This window comes from Eumetopias jubatus, unplaced genomic scaffold (assembly GCF_037043125.1).
Source record: "Eumetopias jubatus isolate StellerSeaLion01/CBP00866 unplaced genomic scaffold, mEumJub1_p1.0 scaffold_2, whole genome shotgun sequence".
Taxonomy (NCBI): domain Eukaryota; kingdom Metazoa; phylum Chordata; class Mammalia; order Carnivora; family Otariidae; genus Eumetopias; species Eumetopias jubatus.
Genome location: NW_028274808.1, coordinates 62,662,107 through 62,680,830, shown reverse-complemented (window position 1 = coordinate 62,680,830; position 18,724 = coordinate 62,662,107). Strand labels below are relative to the sequence as shown.

General features: G+C 37.0%; 1 protein-coding gene across 1 annotated transcript in view; it reads left to right on the top strand.

Annotated features, from left to right (window-relative positions):
• TLL1 (tolloid like 1) overlaps window positions 1-18,724 on the top strand; it is a 213,443-nt gene that overhangs the window by 119,499 nt on the left and 75,220 nt on the right. The window contains exon 8 of the mRNA XM_028104406.2: window positions 4,393-4,517. Coding sequence (XP_027960207.1) covers window positions 4,393-4,517 — 125 coding nt within the window. The remainder of the gene's footprint in view (window positions 1-4,392; window positions 4,518-18,724) is intronic.

Genomic DNA, 18,724 nt, shown 5'->3' with positions numbered 1-18,724 from the left:
TACCAGACCATATGGTAGTTCTATTTTTAATTTTTTGAAGAAATGCCATGATGTTTTCTGTAGTAGCTGCACCATTTCAAAATCCCACAGCAGTGCACAAGGGTTCCAATTATTCCATATCCTTACCAACATGTATTATTTTCTATTTCTTTTTTTCCTTTTTTTTTTTTAAATAGTATCCATCCATGACATGATGTTTTATTGTGGTTTTGATTTGCATTCTCTGATTAATGATGTTGAACATCTTTTCATGTGCTTTCTGGCCATTTGTGTATCATCTTTGGAGAAATATCTATTTAATTCTTTTGCCCATTTTAAAGTCAGATTATTTAATTTTTTTGTTGTTGAATTGTAGTATTTCTGTATATATTCTGTCTCCTTCTTACATGTGTTATTTGCAAATATTTTCTTTTTTTTTCATCTTTGCTACATCGTAGCTTTTTATTTTGATGTAGTTCCACTTACCTATTTTTGCTTTTGTTAATTGTGCTTTGGTGTCATATCCAAGAAATCATTGCCAGATCCAATGTCATGAAGCTTTTCCACTATGTTTTCATGTAAGAGTTTTATAGTTTTGGGGTTTGTGTTTAGGTCTTAAACTGTTTTGAGTTAATTTTTGTACATAGCTTAAATAATTGTCTAACTTCATTCTTTTGCACGTGGATATTCAGTTTTCCCAACATCATTTGTTGAATAGATTGTTTTTTTCCCATTGAGTGGTTTTGGCACCCTTGTTGAAGATGATTTACTATATTCATTAGGGTTTATTTCTGAGATTCCTATTCTATTCCATTGGTCTCTAGGTCTATCTTTATACCAGTATCACTGTTTTGATTACTTTAGCTTAGTAATGTGTTTTGAAATCAGGATGTGTGAGTCCTCCAGCTTTGTTCTTTTTCACAGTTTTTTGGCTATTTGAGGTTCTGTGAGATTCCATACGAGTTTTAGAACTTTTTAAATTTCTGCAATAAATGCCATTGGGATTTTGATAGAAATTGTGGCTGGATCTGTAGATCATTTTAAGTAGTGTGGACATCTTAACAAACTAAGTTGTTTAATCCATAAAAAATGGAATGTCTTTCCATTTATTTGTGTCTTCTCTAATTTCTTTGAGCAATGTTTTGTAGTTTTTAGTGTACAAATCTTTCACTTTTTTGATTGGGTTTATTCCTAAGTACTTTATTCTTTTTAATGCTATTTTAAATGGAATTGTTTTTCTTAATTTCCTTTTCAGATTGTTCATTGCTATTGTATGAAACCACAACTGATTTTTTGTGTGTTGATTTTTATTCTACAACTTTGCTAAATTTGTTTATTAGTTCTCTCTTTTTTTTGTGGACTCTGGGGTTTTCTACATGTAAGATTACATGATCTGCAAAGAGAGATGGTTTTAATTCCATCCTACTTAGATGTCTTTTACTTCTTTTCCTTGCCTAATTGCTCTAGCTACAACTTTCAGTACTATGTTGAATAGAAACAGTGAGAGCAGGCATTTCTGCCTTGTTCTTGATCTTAGATGAAAAACTTTCAGTTTTTTAGCACTGAGTATGTTGTTTGCTGTAGGCTTTTCATTTATGTTCTTTATTATGTGGAGACAGTTTCCTTCTATTCCTAGTGTGTTGAAAGTTTTTATCATGAAATGTCTTTGAATTTTGTCAAATGCTTTTTCTACATTAATTAGATGAACATGTGGTTTTTGTTCTTCGTTCTGTTAATGCAAGTATTTGAAATTTTATATTTTCTTCTGAACCCAGGGAGTCTATAAAAAGTTTCAGTTGTCTTTATGGATGTAGCCCATCAGCAGATTTAGGTACTTACTTTTAGAAAGAATAGGGCTAGATATATGTGGTCTTTATATGCATGGGTAATTTGTAATGTAGAGGCTTGCTAACTGGTATTGCTTATTTTTCTTTAATGAAGGAACTGCAAAATTTTACAAAGTTTCTTAAAGAAGCATAGCTAATTCACTCTTCTAATGTAGGTAGAACAAATGAAGATTAGTAAGTGAAGCTCTTTGTAATCTGTCTCTGGACTATTGATAGTGCCTCACTGAGGATATTCAGCAAGAGCCTGTATTGCTTAACAGGCCTGGAAGTGGAGGGAGAGAATTGTTAACTTCTTGACTGCAAAGGAAGAACAAAACAAAGCGTGACTTACCCCCTTCTGAATGGAAGAGAAGGTACCTCAGTAGAGAGGAGTCAAAATTCATCATTCTATTGTCTGAGTTTGAATATATCTATGTCAAGATGTCCTTGACCTTTTTAAATCGAACTGTTTTAAAAATTGGAAAAAGTGAACCTTTTAAAGTTTTCAAATCTGATTTTAGAATTAGAAAATAATGAATATTTTTTAAAGATTTATTTATTTATTTGACAGAGAGAGGCAGCGAGAGAGGGAACACAAGCAGGGGGAGTGGGAGAGGGAAAGCAGGAGCAGGGAGCCCGATGTGGGACTTGATCCCAGGACCCTGGGATTACGACCTGAGCTGAAGTATCACGACTTGAGCCGAAGGCAGACGCTTAACAACTGAGCTACCCAGGTGCCCCTAGAAAATAATATTTTGTTGGTACCAAAGTACTGCAGAAATGGTAACCCTACATTAATTTGGACTTACCTACTTAAAATATCTGTTGATTCGTGAAGTATAGTTGAAGAATGGCTTTTCTCAATACTACCCTATTTTATAGCTCAACTTCTCCTTCAATTGCATTGACCTAGCTAGAGTTGCATCTTATTATGAGCAACCTCTCACTTTTGCTGGTCTACTCCCATAAGTTATCATCAGTTCCCCTCCCTCCCTTTATCTCAAGCAATATGCATGTGGAGTTCTGTAGATACTTAGATTTGTAAAGAGTTCCATTTTTTATTTGTGTTATCCAGGTTTTATCTATAAAGATCACTACCCTTACCTAGAAGCCAGAGAGGTTAGTCATAAAGCACTCATGAATCATGTCACTCCTCTGTTTACCATCTTCCAGATGGTAACAGTTTTCCTTAGGCTAAAGTCACATTCTCTGTGTGACACTCAAACACTTTAAGGATCCTCCCATCTCTGAGCAGTTGAATTTCCTGTTCTTTCTTTCTGGAAGTTTCTAATCCCATTTACTCACAGTGCCTTCACTCTCACTTCCTTCATGTTTGGCCAAAATGTCAACTTCCATGTGAGTTTTTCTTTGATCACTCTATTTAAAAACTACCCCATCACTGGATAATCAATGTCCATCTTCACTTCTTTTTCTCTGTAGGACCTGTCACTCTCTCAGTACTCAATCTTTTGTTTAATGTCTCTTGCCCTACATTAAAATGTGAGAATCATAGAGAACCATTTTATTAATGGCTATAAATCCAGACCTACAACAGTGCTTAGGAAATATTTCCTAAAGGAAGGGATAGAGACAAAATTTTCTTTTAACCTGTAGTCTAAATACAATTTATTCATTAAAATTTTGGAAAGGAGTATCATGCCTTTCATCCTAATTTAAAACATTTTTTTTTTACAATTGTATTTCTTAATTTCAAATACTTTTATAGAAAGCTTCTCTTTTTCTTGAAATCCTTCTTACCACTGGAATAGTTTCCCAGTCCATTTAACTTTTAAGCTCAGTTCTTCCTTTAGAGTTATAAATGTTGATATTCATTGCAAAATTAAGACTACATCTTTAATGCATTATATTCAGAATTTTTAGTTTTGAAGATGGAGAAAGGTAGTATCACGACCTTGGGTATCTCACAACTTGGTATGTCTAGCTTAGCATTATTAGGGCTTTGCCATTGCTAGTTTTTTCCTTCTTAATTTTACCATGAAAATTTTATTCTCTTTGTGTCTCTATGTGTGTGTGTATCAAAAAACTATTTTGCTTAAAATGTTCTTTCTAAAATTTGATACGCTGTTTTTTCCTGTTCTTTTAACATACTGTAATAGTTGGACTTCTAAGAATACATAGGTTAAATTAATAAGTTAACTAAAAAAATAACACTTTTTGGCTTTTACAATTTTAGTAACCTCAAAAATATGTATCGTAGGTTGTCCTTAAAAAATAGACTTCTATGAGGCAAAATTGTTTTACAATTTACTAATCCAAGTAGTTCTTAGATTTGCTTAAAAACCTAAAAAAAACCACGGTATATTTGGTGGGGGACTATATAGAATTCTAGATTTTTAAAATTATTTCATTGACTTTTGCTAGGTATACAATTTGGCACAACTTTTTTTCCCTACCTTGATAAACATGTTTTGAAAGTCTGGCACACTATTTGAAGCTCAACACTGATGTATTTTCCTTTTAGCTGACACGAGTCTGAAAAAAGATAATTATATATACTTATACGTGTAAGGAATGTATGTGTCTTAATTTGGTGACTTATGTGTGGCTTGCTTCTGATTTTTTTCAGGGGGATGTTTCTGGATACTATTCTCCCCTCTCGTGATGATAATGGCATACGTCCTGCAATTGGTCAGCGAACCCGTTTAAGCAAAGGAGATATTGCACAGGCAAGAAAGCTGTACAGATGTCCAGGTACTGCACCGTACCAAAGCAGAGCCATGATACTGCACCGTACGAAAGCAGAGCCATTATACTGCACCATACCAAAGCAGAGCCATTAACCTGCACCGTACGAAAGCAGAGCCATTATACTGCACTGTACGATAGCAGAGCCATTATACTGCACCCTACCAATACTGCACTGTACCAAAGCAGAGCCGTAATTGTGCCTGATTGTGCTGTTCCAGATGAATAAGCCACAATTCCCTGAACTGTTTACTTGTGTCTCTCCATGCTGGCAAGTGACGTTTTTAGTTCAAAGTCAGTAATCATAAAATGAAATGAGAGAACTCTGGAACACCCATTGATATAATTAAAAACAAATTGCTAGAAATCAAATTTAAGCAGGGATAGTATTTTTTTTCTTTTAACTTAACAAGTAAAAGAGCAAAAAGCATGATTGTTTGATAGTGTTATTAAATAGTTGCAGGATTTCATAGTCAAATGTTGAGTTAACTTGCCAACATAAAAAGAATATCCTTTATTTCAACTTCAGAATTGAGGACTGAATGATCTTTTTCTTGCAAGTACCACCATTAATGATATATGAATTAAAATTTTATTAGTTGGAATTTATAACGTTGTTGCAAAAAAGGAGTTCTAACCATGTTGCTAGTGAGTTACCATATGTTTTGCTACTGATTAAAGTTATGAAAAAGAGATTAAGGGAAGTTCTTAATAAGACTGTTCCAAGAGAACACCAGTGACTTATTGGTTCAAAAAAGAAAAAAGAATCTGCTTTCAAATTGGAAATGCTGCATACTCTATGCAACTCCTGCATAGTCAAAATCCTTTGAAATAGCATATATCAAAGAAATATGTTTTTAACTTTGGTTAGCACAGCTCTTCCCCAAATTTTTGTTCATGTATATATGTAAATTATACATGTATGTGTGGTATATTTTTAAATCTAAATTTCCATAGGGAAGATGTATTTGTAAGTAAATGGCACCACTGTGACAAAAGAAATGAGTGATCCTTGGCTAATTTCTGGTAGTATTGGACGTATGATACTTTTTTTTATTATGTTATGTTAATCATCATATGTGACATCATTAGTTTTTGATGTAGTGTTCCATGATTCATTGTTTGTGTATAACACCAGTGCTCCATTCAGTACATGCCCTCTTTAATACCCATCACCAGGCTAACCCATCCCCCCACCCCCCTCCCCTCTAGAACCCTCAGTTTGTTTCTCAGAGTCCATAGTCCATATGATACTTTCTAACTTTGAAAGTAGAAGATTTGGGGGAAGATTGTGTGTTAATAGCAACTAAGTAAACAGTTCACATGGAAAAATATTTTGTCTCTCTAAATACGTGTGTGTGTATGTGTGTATGTGTTTGTATATATATATATATATATATTTATTTATTTATATATCACTTAAGAAGCACACTGGAAATGCATTTAGAACACTGAATTGTAGGAAAGTCAGTCAGTAGGAATCAGAAAAGTAATCAAACTTATGACACTATAATTTTCAGCCTATAGCTCTTAAATATTTAAGTTACCGATGTGAAGATACATACACACTTGAGAGTTTATTTATGTAAACACACAAACCAAGCTATTTTCTTACTTGAGATATAGTAATAATGTGTACATTGGTTTGTTAATACAGTAAAACCACATTCATGAAGGTACCATCATCAATGAGAAAGATATCTTGTGTTTCTAAAGCAGTATGAGAAAGTTGCTTATTTATTTGCATAAGTAAGAGAGAGCTAAGACATATAAATATGTATTTTAAAATAAAATAAATAAATAAAATAAATAAATAAAATAAAAATAAATAAAATAAATAAAATAAAAATATGTAAACTTTAGTTCACAGAATCTTTAAGAATGACTTTGGACTTTTTAATACCCACCAAACAAGTCCCTCCCTTTCTCTCTTTTTTCTGTCTCTTGCTCTTTCTGTTTCTTTATCTCTCCCTCTCGGCCCGTGTGTGTGTGTACGTGTGCATGTGCATGTGCGTGTGCGTGCGTGTGTGTGTGTGTGTGTGTGTGTGTGTGTGAAGCCCTTAGCTTTGAGGCTTGAGCCTTGTATATGGTTATGAATTTAACATTCTTCATTTCTTTACAATAGAGAACACTAATGATATAGGTAGAAATGTAGGGCAAATAAACTTAAGTTACACTGGTAACAGTAAGTTCACCAGTAGCTCCAAGAACATTAATGGAATAATGTGAAAGATTGATAACTGTACATAGAAGTGTAAATAGGATGACTTATTTGAGAATCATCTAGGAAGAATGTAGGAGTTTATAAAATGAAATCTGGTTGTGTCTTGGCTTTAATACAGAAAGGAGAGAGTTATAAAACTGCATAGTCCTTTGGAGTTTGTCTTACTGTTTTCTTTTGTTAGAAATTGCTGATGAATAGAGCCAATCAGAGGTATCTGGCTACATTACTCCAACTCTTTACTTCTTATCAGTTTACCCTCAAAGCTGTTTTGGGTCTGCATTTTATAAAGTTATTCCTTAAGAGTTGAATCTTGAAAGGAATACCGACCTGGTTCACACTTAAATATCTAAGGTTGTAGCTTTTATGGTCCATGATAAGTGGGGCCCTGAGTCTAAGAGGGTAGGTTTCTAATAGGCAGGTAATAGTAGATAGACTGCAAATATTATTGCCTTTCCATTAATGATATAGGAAATGTGTTTTTATCTATCAGAAGATGAACAGCATTAAGATGTATGCATTTTTAATTCCCTTAAAACAATATAAACTGCTATTTTTTATGAGACTTTCTAGCTGGTAAACAACTTGTAATCCATTATTATATATATCTACTTATATATGCCAAATATATAAATTAGATTTGTATGGGAAACCTGAATTACTCATTGTATAGTCGGTGCATACTAATCATGAAAAAGCTCCATGTAGGACTAAAGTTGTGTTTTTTAAGGTGATGGAATGAAGATAAGTTTCTTTTAGTTTAGAATTATTTTCATTGCCATTTTTTGTTCTTTTAGAAGCAGGCAAGAAAGGTCTCCTTATGCACTGTTAATGTAGAGAAAGAATATGATCCTTTACAGCCTTGGCACTCTTCTGACATAAGACCCCATCATCCATCGCCAGACCACATTCCGGAAAGGAGAAGGAAGGGAAAGAAAGGGAGAGCTGCCCAACCCTGGGATTGAATAGGTTTCTGGACAGTGCTGCCCAAAGGCCAGTCCTGTGTCCTTCCCACAGCTTCCAGGTCTTTCTAGCATTAAGGCATCTAAAAGGACACCCACTAATGCTACTTTACGTACCTGCCATTATAATCCCTTGCATTCTACATACTGTCAAGATTGTCCCCCAAGCTAAGGCAAAAATTAACAGTTTGCTCTTGAGGGAGATCTTCTCTAGGCTGTCTGAGTTGCAGTGGATATTTTTCTCTTCATAAATCAGTAATGGGTACTACTGTTCTCTCTCTTTGAGGGCCTTCTTTTTCTTATGACTCCTTTTTTAAATGTATTTTTTTCTGTTTGATCTAATCTAAGGATTACTTTCATTTTTGATTTCTTTTTTTAAATTTTTTATTGTTAAGTTAATCACCAAATACTACATCATTAGTTTTTGATGTAGTGTTCCATGATTCATTATTCGTGCATAACACCCAGTGCTCCACGCAGAATGTGCCCTCTTTAATACCCATCACCAGGCTAACCCATCCCCCCTACCCTCCTCCACTCAAGAACCCTCAGTTTGTTTTTCAGAGTCCATCGTCTCTCATGGTTCGTCTCCTCGTCCGACTTACTCCCCTTCATTCTTCCCCTCCTGCTATCTTCTTCTTTTTCTTTTTTCTTAACATATGTTGCATTATTTGTTTCAGAAGTACAGATCTGTGATTCAACAGTCTTGCACAATTCACAGCACTCACCATAGCACATACCCTACCCAATGTCTATCACCCAGCCACCCCATCCCTCCCACCCCCCACCACTCCAGCAACCCTCAGTTAGTTTCCTGAGAATAAGAATTCCTCATATCAGTGAGGTCATATGATACATGTCTTTCTCTGATTGACTTATTTCACTCAGCATAACACCCTCCAGTTCCATCCATGTCGTTGCAAATGGCAAGATCTCATTCCTTTTGATGGCTGCATAATATTCCATTATGTAAATATACCGCATCTTCTTTATCCATTCATCTGTCGATGGGACATCTTGGCTCTTTCCACAGTTTGGCTATTGTGGACATTGCTGCTATAAACATTGGGGTGCACGTACCCCTTCGGATCCCTACATTTGTATCTTTGGGGTAAATACCCAGTAGTGCAATTGCTGGATCATATGGCAGCTCTATTTTCAACTGTTTGAGGAACCTCCATACTGTTTTCCAGAGTGTATTACACCAGCTTGCATTCCCACCAACAGTGTAGGAGGGTTCCCCTTTCTCCGCATCCCCGCCAACTTCTGTCATTTCTTGACTTGTTAATTTTAGCCGTTTGACTGGTGTGAGGTGATATCTCATTGAGGTTTTGATTTGGATTTCCCTGATGCCGAGAGATGTTGAGCACTTTTTCATGCGTCTGTTGGCCATCTGGATGTCTTCTTTGGAAAAATGTCTGTTCATGTCTTCTGCCCATTTCTTGATTGGATTATTTGTTCTTTGGGTGTTGAGTTTGATAAATTCTTTATAGATTTTGGATAGTAGCCCTTTATCTGATATATCATTTGCAAATATTTTCTCCCATTCTGTAGGTTGTCTTTTGGTTTTGTGGACTGTTTCTTTTGTTGTGCAAAAGCTTTTTATCTTGATGAAATCCCAATAGTTCATTTTTGCCCTTGCTTCCCTTGCCTTTGGCAATGTTTCTAGGAAGCAGTTGCTGCGGCTGAGGTCGAAGAGGTTGCTGCCTGTGTTCTCCTTTAGGATTTTGATGGACTCCTGTCTCACGTTTAGGTCTTTCAAACTTTGGAGTCTATTTTTGTGTGTGGTGTAAGGAAATGGTCCAGTTTGATTCTTCTGCATGTGCCTGTCCAATTTTCTCAACACCATTTGTTGAAGAGACTGTCTTTTTGCCATGGGACATTCTTTCCTGCTTTGTCAAAGATGAGTTGACCATAGAGTTGAGGGTCCATTTCTGGGCTCTCTATTCTGTTCCATTGATCTATGTGTCTGTTTTTGTGCCAGTACCATACTGTCTTGATGATGACAGCTTTGTAATAGAGCTGGAAGTCCAGAATTGTGATGCTGCCAGCTTTGCTTTTCTTTCTCAAGATTCCTCTGGCTATTCAGGGTCTCTTCTGGTTCCATACAAATTTTAGGATTATTTGTTCCATTTCTTTGAAGAAAGTGGATGGTATTTTGATGGGGATTGCATGAATGTGTAGATTGCTCTACGTAGCATTGACATCTTCACAATGTTTGTTCTTCCAATCCATGAGCATGGAACGTTTTTCCATTTCTTTGTGTCTTCTTCAATTTCTTTCATGAGTATTTTATAGTTTTCTGAGTACAGATCCTTTACCACTTTGGTTAAATTTATTCCTAGGTATCTTATGGTGTTGGGTGCAATTGTAAATGGGATCGACTCCTTGATTTGTCTCTCTTCTGTCTTGTTGTTGGTGTATAGGAGTGCCACTGATTTCTGTGCATTGATTTTATAGCCTGCTACTTGACGGAATTCCTGTATGAGTTCTAGCAGTTTTGGGGTGGAGTCTTTTGGGTTTTCCACATAAAGTATCATATCATCTGCAAAGAGTGAGAGTTTGACTTCCTCTTTGCCGATTTGGATGCCTTTGATTTCTTTTTGTTGTCTGATTGCTGTGGCTAGGACTTCCAGTACTATGTTGAATAGCAGTGGTGAGAGTGGACATCCCTGCCGCGTTCCTGACCTTAGGGGAAAAGCTCTCAGCTTTTCCCCATTGAGAATGATATTCGCTGTAGGTTTTTCATAGATGGCTTTTATGATATTGAGGTATGTACCCTCTATCCCTATACTCTGAGGAGTTTTGATCAAGAAAGGATGCTGTACTTTGTCAATGCTTTTTCTGCATCTATTGAGAGGATCATATGACTCTTGTTCTTTCTTTTGTTAAAGTATTGTATCCCGTTGATTGATTGTGGATGTTGAACCAACCTTGCAGCCCAGGGATAAATCCCACTTGGTCGTGGTGAATAATCCTTTTAATGGTGTTGGATCCTCTTGGCTAGTATTTTGGTGAGAATTTTCGCATCCATGTTCATCTAGGATATTGGTTTGTAATTCTCCTTTTTGATGGGGTCTTTGTCTGGTTTGGGGATCAAGGTAATGGTGGCCTCCTAAAATGAGTTTGGAAGTTTTCCTTCCATTTCTATTTTTTGGAACAGTATCAGGAGAATAGGTACTAGTTCTTCTTTGAATGTCTGATAGAATTCCCCTGGGAAGCCATCTGGCCCTGGGCTTTTGTTTCTTGGGAGATTTTTGATGACTGCTTCAATTTCCTTAGTGGTTATAGGTCTGTTCAGGTTTTCTATTTCTTCCTGGTTCAATTTTGGTAGTTGATACATCTCTAGGAATGCACCCATTTCTTCCAGGTTATCTAATTTGCTGGCATAGAGTTGCTCATAATATGTTCTTATAATTGTATTTCTTTGGTGTTGGTTGTGATCTCTCCTCTTTCATTCATGATTTTGTTGATTTGGGTCCTTTCTCTTTTCTTTTTGGTTAAGTCTGGCCAGGCGTTTATCAATCTTGTTAATTCTTTCAAAGAACCAGCTCCTAGTTTCGTTGATCTGTTCTACTGTTCTTTTGGTTTCTATTTCATTGATTTCTGCTTTGATCTTGATTATTTCTCTTCTCCTGCTGGGTTTAGGCTTTATTTGCTGTTTTTTCTCCAGCTCCTTTAGGTGTAGGGTTAGGTTGTGTATTTGAGACCTTTCTTGTTTCTTGAGAAAGGCTTGTATTGCTACATACTTTCCTCTCAGGACTGCCTTTGCTGCATTCCAAAGATTTTGAACAGTTGTGTTTTCATTTTCATTGGTTTCCATGAATTTTTTTAATTCTTCTTTAATTTCCTGGTTGACCCATTCATTCTTTAGTAGGATGCTCTTTAGCCTCCATGTATTTGAGTTCTTTCTGACTTTCCTCTTGTGATTGAGTTCTAGTTTCAAAGCATTGTGGTCTGAAAATATGCAGGGAATGATCCCAATCTTTTGGTACCGGTTGAGACCTGATTTGTGACCTAGGATGTGATCTATTTTGGAGAATGTTCCATGGCCCTAGAGAAGAATGTGTATTCCGTTGCTTTGGGATGGAATGTTCTGAATATGTCTGTGAAGTCCATTTGGTCCAGTGTGTCATTTAAAGTCTTTATTTCCTTGTTGATCTTTTGCTTAGATGATCTATCCATTTCAGTCAGGGGGGTGTTAAAGTCCCCCACTAATTATTGTATTGTTGTCAATGTGTTTCTTCGCTTTCGTTAATTGCCTTATATAATTGGCTGCTCCCATGTTAGGGGCATAGATATTTACAATTGTTAGGTCTTCTTATTGGATAGACCCTTTAAGTAGGATATAGTGTCCTTCTTCATCTCTTATTACAGTCTTTGTTTTAAAATCTAATTTGTCTGATATAAGGATTGCCACCCCAGCTTTCTTTTGCTGTCCATTAACATGGTAAATAGTTTTCCACCCCCTCACTTTCAATCTGGGGGTGTCTTTGGGTCTATAATGAGTCTCTTGCAGACAGCATATTGATGGGTCTTGTTTCTTAATCCAATCTGATAGCCTGTGTCTTTTGATTGGGCCATTGAGCCCATTTACATTCAGGGTAACTATTGAAAGGTATGAATTTAGTGCCATTGTATTGCCTGTAAGGTGACTGTTACTGTATATTGTCTGTGTTCCTTTCTGATCTATGCTGCTTTTAGGCTCTCTCTTTGCTTAGAGGACCCCTTTCAATATTTCTTGGAGGGCTGGTTTCATGTTTGCAAATTCCTTTAGTTTTTGTTTGTCCTGGAAGCTCTTTATCTCTCCTTCTATTTTCAATGACAGCCTAGCTGGATATAGTATTCTTGGCTGCTAATTTTTCTCATTTAGTGCTCTGAAGATATCTTGCCAGTGCTTTCTGGCCTGCCAGGTCTCTGTGGATAGGTCTGTTGCCAATCTAATATTTCTACCATTGTAGGTTACATATCTCTTCTCCCGAGCTGCTTTCAGGATTTTCTCTTTGTCTCTGAGACTTGTAAGTTTTACTCTTAGATGTCAGGGTGTTGACCTATTATTATTGATTTTCAGAGGGGTTTTCTGTGCCTCCTGGATTTTGATGCCTGTTTCCTTCCTCACATTAGGGAAGTTCTCTGCTATAATTTGCTCCAATATACCTTCTGCCCCCTCTCTCTTTCTTCTTCTTCTGGGAATCCCAATTATTCTAATGTTGTTTCGTCTTATCATATCACTTATCTCTCGAATTCTGCTCTCGTGATCCTGTAGTTGTTTCTCTTTTTCTCAGCCTCTTTATTTTCCATCATTTGGTCTTCTATATCGCTGATTCTCTCTTCTGCCTCATTTATCCTAGCAGTTAGTGTCCCCATTTTTGATTGCACCTCATTAATAGCCTTTTTGATTTCGACTTGGTTAGATTTTAGTTCTTTTATTTCTCCAGAAAGCGTTTCTCTAATAACTTCCACGCTTTTTTCAAGCCCAGCTAGTATCTTTAAGGTCATGATTCTGAACTCTAGGTCCGACATCGTACTAATGTCCGTATTGAGTAGGTCCCTGGCTGACGGTACTACCCCTTGTTCTTTTTGCTGAGGTGATTTTTTCCATCTTGTCATTTTGTCCAGAGGAGAATAGATGAATGAGAGAACAAAATGCTAACAGGTTAACAATGTCCCCAGCAAATATATTCTATACAAATCAGAAAAGACCTGAAACCAGGGGAAAAGAAAGGGAAAGAAAGAAAAAACAAAGAGAAAAAACAAAGAGAAAGATAAAAACAAAAACAGAACAATACAACAAAAGTAGAATATGATCAAATATGATCAGGCTAGTGCATAGATCAGTGCCACACACTAGATTTTGGGCATATTTTGGTCTGTTAGAAAAAAGTGCCTCCTAAAATTTTAAAGGAAGAAAGACATATATGTACAATATAAGGGTTGATACACTGAAGGGATGAACGATGAATGTAAAGATGAAAATTATAAAAGATTTTATAAAAGGAATTGATAAGAAGTTGTTTGAAAAAGGAAAGAAGATTTAAAAAAGAAAAAAAAAGAAAAAAAAGGGAGAGAATGTGATTAGGCAGGAGACTAGAACAAAGCCATACACTAGTGATTTAGGGTGTATTTTGATCTGTTAGAAGAAACTGTATCTCAAAATTTTAAAAAGAGAACAACTTATATATATATATGCCAAAAATAAGGGTAACTACTCTGAAGGGATAAAATATGACTCTAAAAATGAAAAGTAAAAAATGTTTTTTTTAAAAAAGGGATTGATAAGATGTTGGTTGAAAAAGGGAAAAAGAAAAATTTAAAAAAACAGTAAAAAAAATTAACTTTGATGAACTAATGAATCATGGTAAAAAAAAAGCCATGAATTCTATGTGCAGTATTCCCCTAGCGCTGGAGTTCTCCTGTTCTCCTTGATCGGTAAATTTGGTTTTAGCTTGCTGGCTGTTCGTGCTGATCTTCTGGGGGAGGGGCCTGTTGCCGTGGTTTCCAAATGTCTTTGCGGGAGGCTGACTTGCCCCGCCCTTGTCGGTCTGGGCTAAGCAAGGTGCTCGGGTTTGCTTTCAGGAGCTTTTGTTCCCTGCAAGCTCTTGGTGCTTTGGAGGACCAGGGCGAAAATGGTGGCCTCCCAATCTCCACCCAGAGGAGTTGAGAACTCAGGGCCCTGCTCCTCAGTGCGCCCCCAGAGAAAAGCAGTCACTCCCGTCTCCCCGGTCTCCGGCCGCACTCCATGCTCACCCGGCCTGTGACCGAGCGTTTCTTTCTCTGGCACCCGACCCCGTGTGGAGTCTCCAAACCCAGCAGATCCCTGCGGAGCGCTCCCGTGCCGCTCCTCCTGGGGGAGGAAGGGAGTCTCCCCAGCTCTGCCGCTTGTTGGGTCCCTGCTGGAGGAGCAGTGGCTCGACTGGGCCACGGATCACAGTTTATGGCAACCCTGAGCTGAGAGCCCGCACCTCGGCTCCGTCTCTGCAGCCGGCTTCCCAGCTCCGATACCTGGGAGCTCTGTTGCACTCAGGCATCCCCGGTCTTTCTGTGACCCCAAGGGTCCTGAGACCACACTGTCGCGGGACGATTCCACCCCCTGCTTAGCCACTGGAGCGACATCCCTCAGCGGAGCCGCCTTCTAAAAGTTCCGATTTTGTGCTCCGCGGCTCTATCACTTGCCAGAAGCGGCAGACAGAGGCCCCCTCCCCCACCGTCTATCCTCCCGAATATTGCCTCGGATTCACTTCTCCGCATGTCCTACCTTCCAGTAAGTGGTCGCTTCTCTGTTCAGAGAGTTGTTGCTACTCTCCTCTTCGATCTCCTGTTGAGTTCGTAGGTGTTCAGAATGGTTTGATCCCTATTCAGCTGAATTCCTGAGACCAGATGAAATCCAGGTCTCCTACTCCTCTGCCATCTTGCTCTGCCTCCCCCTCATTTTTGATTTCTAAACTACTTAGTTTAACTCTTCGGGTACAGTCACTGGTCTTTATTTGCATTTTCTCTTAAATTTGTTTTTCTGTAGTCGCATGAACTTTTTGCTTACTTAGTACTTCATCAACCATCAATGCTAATATTCTCCAGTAAATTTTCCCCAATAAATACATCAAGTAACATAATAAAATTAGGGGAAATACAAAATAAAATATCTAAAAATAAAGGGCTTTCTGAAGATTAGAATCTTCCTTGTTACATAAAAGTGCACGTGTATTCACACATGAACGCATGTACAGTCTATGTTCACAAATTTAAAAGTTTTCAATGCTAGTACACATACACTGTGTGCAGAATATCCCAGTCCATGGATGACCATATGTGTGGACACTTTAAGGATGGAAGGCCAATTTCAGCGTGCATGGAGCCTGAATACTAGAAACTTTACCTCCCTTCAAACACTTGTTTCACTAACTTTACCTTTAAAATTGAAATAACGTTCTTCTTAGTTACTTAAACATTAATCTCTTGGTTCCTGGTATAATTTTCTGAGATTCCAGACAGAATATACTTTATATATGTTCTTGTATATATACAGTTCTTGGCCAAAATATTGCCCACGTGCAAAAAATAATAATTTATCTATTTTTTCCCACTTATTCATGGACCCTTTTCTTCATTTCCCTGTAAACATCCCCTATTTCAATGGATGGTACCAGACATAGCTCATCTGGTAGCCCAAGCCAGAATTATGAAGGGCATTCTCACCTCATTCCTCCATTACTTTCTCCAGCTAGTCAGTCCTGTTGGCCTTTTGGAATCTTGCATTCTTGCAGTGAATCCCCTAGTCTGGGGAGCCTCATTTTTTGTCTGGATTGTTGAAATGTCTCCTAATTCACCTCTTGTCTCTATTCTTACATCTCTTTAGTTCTCTGGCCAAGCTGCTAAGTGGCTTTAAATATGCAAATCTTAGTTTGCTTATTTTTAGGATAAAGGCTAATCTCCTTTTCATTATGTCATTTCAAAATATTTTTCTTCTGTCTTCTCTGAATCTTTTCTCTAGGTATTACCCCTACAGCCTAGTTTTCACCTCCACTTCCTTTAGCTCCTGGCACCACAGTATGCTTGCCTTCTGCGTCTTTCTCCAGCCAGTACGCTCATAACAGCCTCCTGGTTAAATCCCAGCTCATATTTAAGATTCAGCTCCTATGTCACCTCCTACTTAAAGACTTCCTCATCTCCCAGGACTCCACCATGGTAAATGCCTCATTTGATCCTGGTCTTTTTGTCTTAATCCTATAATCATCGTTCATTTGGCATTTCCCACAATGGAGTATGTAAGCTTTTTCGGGATTGGAGTTGGGTTTTCCCTCATGGTATTCCGAATCTGATGTAAATTAAGTGCTCAAAAAATAGTTGCTATATGAATGAATGAGTCACCTTAACACGTGGAAGGCACCGTGCCAGATATTATTACCACAGAAAAGGAAGCACGGACTACACACACAAATAGCTGAGCCTCTGGGGCATCCCACAGACAATATCACTTGGTTAGGAAGTAAATTTCCTCCAAAGGATGCTACAGCAGTTCTGCGAGAGATGCCTAACCTGAGCTGCACACTGCAGGAGGCAGGCTCCTTGGAGTAGGTGTTTATGCTTCATTTTAAAGGATGATTCAGACTTGGCTAGGCAGTTGCTATTGAAATGTATTTTAAAATATTTCATTATTAATCTCACATTATCTCTCAGATGATTTAGGATTCTTTTTAACATTTCCTTATCTTAAAATCATTTTACATTTTATTTTATATTTTTTAAATCATTTTAAACCTGTATTTTATTTCTTATATTTAAAAGTTTAAGGGGTATAAATATAAGTTAATTAGGTAGTATTAAGTTGATCAGATACAGTTTTATTTCTTCCCTTAATCTAGAACTTTTTGAGATCCTTTGGGAAGAGATCTATCAAATAGAAATTATTGTTCATGTCTATCTATTTCCCTTAGCCTTAATAAGATCATAAATGTGGTCCTATAGAATATTGAGAAAGGAAAGTTCTCAATCTTTGGTATTGGGTGGATATTACAGATATTTGGTGAGAAAGTAACTATAGATAGACATGCAGACAGCTATAAACTTAATGTTATTAAAAGGTCAAGAGTTTGTAATAATTGCTCAACAAGACACAATCCAGGTAGCAGTTATACAATTTAAATTCTTGCAAATTCTTATATAATTCTTGTACAATTATACAATTTTCTATTCTGGAAGAATGAAGGTATATGTGAATTACCTAATTTAGAAGTGAGATTGATCATACAATAAAGGACTTAGAAGTTCAACTGCTTTATTATTGTTTTGGCAAAAAATCACATAATATGACATCTACCGCATTAGCAAATTTGTAAGTGCACAGTACAGTACTGTTAACTCTATGCACATTGGTATACACCAGATCTCTAGAACTTCTTTGTCTTGCATGACTAAAACTCTATACCCATTGAGCAGCAGCTCTTCATTTCCCTCTCCTCCAGCCCCCGGCAACCAGCATTCCCCTTTCCACTTCTATGAATTTGACTACTTTAGAAATCTCATGTAAGTGGAATCATGCAGTATTTGTCTTTCTGTAACTGGCTAATCTCACTCAACATCATGTCCTCTGGGTTTATCTGGGTTGTAGCATATGCCAGACTTCCTTCTATTTTAAGGCCGAATAATACTCTATTTTATGTATATACCACAGTTTCTTTATCCATTCATCCACTGATGGATGTTTAAGATGTTTCTGTCTCTTGACTGATATGAATAATGCCGCAATGAAAATGGGAGTGCAAATATCTCTTCCAGATCCTGTTTTCAATTCTTTTGAATAAATACCCAGAAGTGGGATTGTTGGATCATTTTTGAGGAAAACCCACACTGTTTTCCATGGTGGCTACACCATCTTATATTCCTACCAGGAATGCACAAAGGCTGCAATTTCTCCATTTCCTTGCCAACACTTCTTATTTTTTGTTTGTTTGTTGATAATGGCCATACTTCAGGTGTGAGGTGATACAGTGGTTTTGACTTTCATTTCCCTGATGATTAGTGATGTAAAACATTTTTTTTATATACCTATTGGCCATTTGTGTGTCTTCTTTGCCCATTTCTTTTTCTTTGCCCATTTTTTTAAATTGGGTTTTTTGTTTTTTGCTATTGATTTGTATGAGTTCCTTATATATTCTGAATACTAATCCTTCATGATATATATGATTTGCAGATATTATCTCCCATTCAGAAGGTTGCCTTTCACTCTCTTGATTGTTTCCTTTCTTTTTTAGCTGACATAGTTCCACCTGCCCATTTTTGCTTTTATTTCCTGTGCTTTTGGTGTCATATCCAAGAAATCATTGCCAGGACTACTGTTACAAAGTTTCTTACCTGTTTTCTTCTAGAAGTTTTACAGTTTAGGGTCTTACATTTAAGTTTTTAATTCATTTTATGTTGATTTGGGGGTATGGTGTAAGATAAGTGTCCAATTTCATTCTTTTGTATGTGTATATCTAGTTTCTCTGACACCATTTGCTGGAGAGACTATGTTTTCCCCAATGAGTAGTTTTGGC